A 6,087-nucleotide genomic window follows, 5' to 3' on the forward strand; every position below is an offset into this window, starting at 1 on the left:
CTTTGTAATAGGTGGGAAAGTGGATCCTGGATAAAAGTCCTGCCCAAGTCAAGACTCAAAGCTGAAGACTCCAATTATCTATAAATCACTTGAATTTCCTGCAGAGAAAGAGAAAAAGGAGGAAAGAGCGAGACAGACAGAAAAACAGAGACAGAGGATGTGCCAAGTGAAACATTTGATACCTGTCCTAAACCAAATTTTTCTCAAAAGCAGCCAGGAGTTACCCGATACCTCAAAACCAAGCTCAGAAGAAACATGTTGCTGTTCTTTTTGGCCTAATATTGAAATGAAAGAATTGTCTTTTAATTGTTCCACGACTATAAAATGTGTAACACTGCACATCTGAGATGATGGCACTGTGTATTCTGATTTATTAAAGGTCACCATCCAGCTCACATTCTTACAGATAGGAAGCTGTGATTGCTGATGGCTGCTGTATTTTTCAAAGACTTTTAGAACCAATTCTCCAGGTTCAGAACAGAGAAAGGCAAGTAAATTTATTATGCAAACAGGCTGAGATACCACTCCCAAGTATTTCCCACTCCTGAAGCACAGTTTGCACTGAAACCAACAATGAACAAAATTCATGCCAAATACTATTTGCACAGTGTGATTGCTCCTGAAGTGTAATACTACACAACATCCAATAACTGCATTTCTTATTTATTTAAACTATTTTAAAAGAAATTGTGTGCCAGAAACCATATGCATCTTTTAATTTGCATATTGCAGTTTGCATTAAAATGTAATGAAATCTAAAATAGCTGACTTTCCTCTGAAACATGCTTCTAGAACATGGAATTGCTGTAACAAATTAGAGGACAAATTAGTTTTGGCACCCGCTAAAAAAAAGAGAAAAGATGAAAAGCTTTTAAACTGATGATATGAAGGAAAAAATTACACTACATCGACCAAAATGAGTCTCCTATCAGCTTTAAAGCTCCTGAAGTTGTATTTCCAGTAGATAAAAATGTTATCACCTTTTTCCAGTGCTGATGTGCTTATTTTCCTATTAAGTTACTTGGTAATTAGAAACAAAGTCTGACACATTGTAATCTGTTTATACAATAGATTTGAAACTTCTCCAACAGAAATGAAATCATTCTTTAAAGACACTAAAGATGCAAAAATTAAAAACATATAAACGAATTTAAAAATTCAAATTGCATTTACAAACAAATGACTGTTCTTGAAGCCCATTTTAATTGACAAAACTAATTTAGTCTCATAATAAACCACAGAAAACCAGCAGATATTTCTACACTGACCCTAACTCTCTCTTTATGAAAATTAGTCTTAAAGGTTAGTAGGAAAAAATATGCCCTCTTTGCAATATTGTTCAAGGATGTAGTCAAGTATCACGGAAGTTGGTAGAGACCTGTTCCAGTGCTGTAACAACCTGGCAGTGTTAAGAGTCCTCCAGGAATCATAAAAGAGTCCCTTGGGCACACAGGGTAATTCAAGAAAGAAAATATTTTTATTTTCTGATTGAGATACACAGGTATGTATAGCAATGTCCTCTGAAGTATATCAAAAGCAACTAAAGTATATTCGAGAACTACTGATTTTGCACTGAAAGTAAACCCCAGCAGCTCTGTAGGAAATACTACATTTAAAGAGAAGTGGCAAAGCCAGTCCCAGCAGATCTAATTTGCTTTTCTATTATCCTGTGGTTTTGCAGATGATTACAGGGCTAAAAATCTGTTTCCTTTATTACAGATTCAAGGCAGTCTTAGCAGTTTTTTTTATCTCTACACTCAAGTTGGGTAGGACAGAATGAAACTGATTTTAAGCAAAATTCCTCCTTTGGAGGGAAACCCATGAATTTCTCTGCCAGAACAAACGAACACAACTTACCTTGGTGTATTTGATTTCAAGGTTGAGAGTGGGAGAAGGCAGCAGATGCAGAGATGCCATCAGAGCTGCGGGATCTGCCTTCACCTCCCCTGGCATCTCAATTTTACTGGAAGTCATAGTCTTGGGGGGGTTTTATAATACCACCGAGCCCCCCGCTCTGACCTGATGTTGTGTTGTGTTTTGGGTTGTTCCCCCCCCCTCCAAAGACCAGCGCTGAAGATGTTGCTCTCCTCCTCTGTATATAGGCAGGTGTCAAGCCGGGTCTCTTCTTATTGGACATGGGGGCAGAGGCAGGGGGGCAGGTCCATCCTACCTAGGGCGATAGCGGCACAGCCCCGCTCACTCGCGGCGCAGCCTCCGCCGGGCCCCCCCGGGCCCGCGCCCCGTCCCGGGCATTCCCGTCCCCCCGTAGCAGGACGGAGCTCCAGGGCGCAGGTCCTGCCTCCCGCCCGAGGAGCGGCACTGGGGAACGGGACGCGGGGAACACGGGGCACCGCAACTCTCGTGCTCCCCTTCGCCTCCCCCGAACCGGGTGGGGACCGGCGGGGAGGCGGCGCGGCCGGGAAGGGCCAGTGCGGGATCCGGCCCCGCCCGGGGCATCCCGCGGGGAGCGCGGGGAGCACAGCCCGGCTCGGCACAGCCCGGGGCGTCCCGGCCGCGGCGGGGGGAGTCCGGCCTGCACTGGGGAGCCCTGCCGGGGCCGGGGGACGGTGAACCCGCCAGGGGCAGTGGCGGTGCTCGGGCGCGCACCCGGCAGGGTCCCGGACGCGGAGAGGGCACGGGCAGGGCAGGGCGCAGCCTCCGCGGTACCGTGCCCGTGGCGGTCCCCGCTCCCGGGGGCCACCGCCGCCGGCCGATGCTTCGCTCCGCTCCGCACTTGGCGGCTGCGCGCCCGCCCTGCCCCGCTCCGCTCCCGCCACCGGGCGCGCACTGCGCGCAGCTCCCGGTCCCCGCAGCTTTGCCCCCGGCCGGCCCGCTGTCACCCCGCGCCGCTCACACCGCGGGCTCTCCCCGCTCTCCCCGCTCACACCGCGGGCTCTCCCTGCTCACACCGCGGGCTCTCCCCGCTCTCCCCGCTCACACCGCGGGCTCTCCCCGCTCTCCCCGCTCCCACCGCGGGCTCTCCCCGCTCACACCGCGGGCTCTCCCCGCTCTCCCCGCTCCCGCTGCCGGACGCGGGACCGGCCCCGACCGGCGCCATCCCCGGCCGCCTGCTGCCCCCTGCCGGCCGCGCCGCGCCCCGCATCCCGCCTTGTCCCGGGAAAGCGCTGAGCGCCTTTCCTGCTCCTCCTCGCCCCATCCCGCCCTCACCGCCTCCTTCCCCCGGCCGTAACCTGCACTCCTGCCTTTCCCCCTTCCAGCACAGCTGTCCCCCAGTGCTGGGGACAGTCCCCTCCCGAGCTGGGAGCACTGCAGCTATGAAGCGATGGGCAGCCTGGGTGGAAAGCCAGAGGCCCGGGACTCGAGCACCTGTGTTTCCAAATTCCTCTCCGGAAGCAAAGCGATCAGAGGGAGCAGGTGCTTATGGCCAGGGCAAGCCCTGCCGCCCAGCTGCGGCTCTCTCTTTTCTTGAAGGTTCTTTGAAAAAAGGACGAGGCTTAAAGGGCACAATAATTTTTAGAAGCAACAGCCACCTGATACCATCTGTTACTTTTTTGGGGGGGCCCTCTCAGTGGGAGGCCATGTCATGGAAGATGTTGACCATGCCATACAGCGGGTTACTGGGAAGTCAGCAGCCAAACGGAGCCAGATTCACCACTCACCATCTCAAACCCATCCAGGAGGCAGCGAACAGTGCCTGTGCAGTGCACATGTGGCCTGACTTGCTGGATGAAATAGCAGATGGCTTGAGCTTGTAACCTTGACTGAGCTGACAGGCATCAGAAATTCATGGTCAAAGCCCTACACTGTCTCTGGTCAAACCTTCTAGGCAGAAAACATAGGAAGCCCAAGCCATTTTTGTTACTTTAGGCAAAATCAATAAAGTTGTGCTTATTGATGCAAACACTCCCAACATTTTGAACCCGATCAGATGTCATGTTTTGAAGTTATCACATTGCACATAGATAAACAGAGAAAGGACACCAAAGCTACAGCTGCCTAAAGTTGGCAAAACAAAGCAACAAGAAATATACCACATGACCTTTTCATTGACCTAGTCAAGAATAAACAATGGGGTCTGGCCATGTTTTGATTTTGTTACAATATCTGTTTGTTGATTCCTTTTATATCCCTTGCTCCATCTTTGAGAAGTTTGCAGACAATTGAAGAGATTGTCCCAGCGTTCTCTTAGTGTTTGTACAGGAGCATGGGACAAAGGTTGCTTCTGCACAGACAGGCAGCACAGGATACAGAGTTATTTCAGTGTTAATAGGCATATTTCTGTAAATTTCCATCTCAGTAATGAAGGAGACTGCAGATTTTGCTTTCTCTCATTTTTAGTCTTTTTTTTTGACCTGACAGAGGAAATGAATCCATAATACTGTGCTGTAATGTGACATGCAGAGCTGTCAAACTGTGACACTTGGGATGAGTGAGACATTTAAACGTCAGAAATTCAATTTTTAATGGCACACTGGCAACACAGACCTAACACTTCATCACAAGGATGACACCTTCTAAAAGCCATTTTAAAATAAATCAGAGTGAGGATGTGCTCCTTTGAAAAAGGAATACATTTAAACAAGTTTCAGGAATGAGGAAAGTGTATAACAGTTTCATTATTAAATCAATAAAATTGAGAAGGTTTTGGTGAGAAGAGATGTGGAGAGGCGGTTCAAATCCACCTAGTCTGGAGCTGCTAAAGCGACCTTCATCAACTACTTGTGCAAACTACACTCCTCTAAAAGCAATTCAGTTTGCAAAAGCCCTCAGAGATGACCACCTTTAGACTGTTACCTACAGCTTGTTGGCATTCCCAGGTGGAGCATGGCACTGCACTTACCACGGCACAGACTCCTGGTCTACAGCCACCCACTGAGAGGTCCCCAAAAGAGCAAGGCAGACGTGTCCTGTCACTGTTCCCAACAGCGATTCCTCTTCCACCACCTGGGGAGACAAGGAGATGGCCTTAGTGCCCAGACCACAAGTGGGCTCTGACCAAGTACAGCAGCAGCTCTGCTGAACAGAATTAGGAGTGAAGCTTGTGAGGCTGTTGTGGACACCCTGATGGATCCAGCACAGTGAGCTGCTCCCGTGGTTCAGCACTACACTGGCTACTTTATGATAGCAAATTGAATCATGGCTTCAAACTGGGCAAGTGAATGTTTGATATTTCACATCTAATACAATTTATTGTGGAAGGGATTACTACCCTTATTGCCTTGGACATTAGGACAATAATTCAGTAATATTGATGAATACACAAGGAAACGAATTTGTTAAAGAAAAAAAAGTGAGTCCAACAATTGTCAGGATGATAAAGAACAGAAACAATACTCCAGGTTCAGCCCAAGTTCTGTGGTGCCTGAACACCTCCATAGAGCAGAGAAACCACTTACTGCAGTCCTGTAGTTTCTGGGCTTTTTTCTTGGTGTATTTGCAGTACTAAATCAACTGGCAATTAAGTCAGACTGGCTTATTTTCTCTCACACGAATGGGTTTTAATTAAACTTCTACTTAGACAGCAAATCAGGAAACAAATACATTCTGTTTCAGACTGCAATGCCAAAGTCTTCACACTGTGAAGAAATGGCTGTCAAAAAAGATGAAGAACAACCAAGTGACTGTTTCTTGCTTCAGTGTTAGAATTTAGGCTAGCCAACAACAAAATCATTCCTGAAGGGTTTTGTTTTTATATTTAGAGCAATCTGAACATATAATTTGAAGATATACCTTTGTTTCATTTAGAAGTCTCAATTTCTCCACCCACCCCAAGAAGCTGGTATTATTTATGGACAAGGATATAGACCTGGCTTATACAAACACCATCTGGTGGCAACAGGACCTGTGGTAGCCAGAGAGGGTGCAAAAAGCAGAGCTGCACTGTTGAACACAATACAGATGTAATTAAGGTATTTCTGGGTTTCTCAATCAGCGTACCAGTATTTTTCTGCTCTACCCTACTGTGTCCCTTTTGTCTAAAGGAAGTCAGAAAACCAGAGTGGGTGAAACTATTTGTATCTCAAATACCTCTTTTGGGCAGAGTAGCTGTGCCAAAACTCAAACTCCAACAACACTCCAGTCAAGAACCCTTCATTCTTGGTACTTCTAATCCGTGAATATTTCTTA

General features: G+C 47.6%; 1 protein-coding gene and 1 long non-coding RNA gene across 4 annotated transcripts in view; one reads left to right on the forward strand and one right to left on the reverse strand.

Moving 5' to 3' along the window:
* The window catches only part of LOC116792690, a 123,165-nt gene extending 122,826 nt beyond the window's left edge, over positions 1 to 339 (forward strand). For both annotated transcript variants that reach the window (XR_004359230.1, XR_004359231.1), the window contains exon 7: positions 12 to 339. This is a non-coding gene — a long non-coding RNA (uncharacterized LOC116792690). The remainder of the gene's footprint in view (positions 1 to 11) is intronic.
* Positions 1 to 4,902, reverse strand: part of ALDH1A2 (aldehyde dehydrogenase 1 family member A2) — a 55,790-nt gene extending 50,888 nt beyond the window's left edge. The window contains exon 1 of one of the 2 annotated variants that reach the window (XM_032699858.1): positions 4,802 to 4,902. Coding sequence is in view for 1 of the 2 variants with exons in the window: in XM_032699856.1 (XP_032555747.1) it covers positions 1,858 to 1,974 (117 nt within the window). In the remaining variant the exon portion in view is untranslated. Of the gene's footprint in view, positions 1 to 1,857; positions 2,213 to 4,801 lie in introns of those variants that run through there. The other variant, XM_032699856.1, reaches the window with a different exon arrangement.
* Positions 4,903 to 6,087: the final 1,185 nt, after the last annotated feature.

The sequence above is a fragment of the Chiroxiphia lanceolata genome, chromosome 12 (genome assembly GCF_009829145.1).
Source record: "Chiroxiphia lanceolata isolate bChiLan1 chromosome 12, bChiLan1.pri, whole genome shotgun sequence".
NCBI lineage: Eukaryota > Metazoa > Chordata > Aves > Passeriformes > Pipridae > Chiroxiphia > Chiroxiphia lanceolata.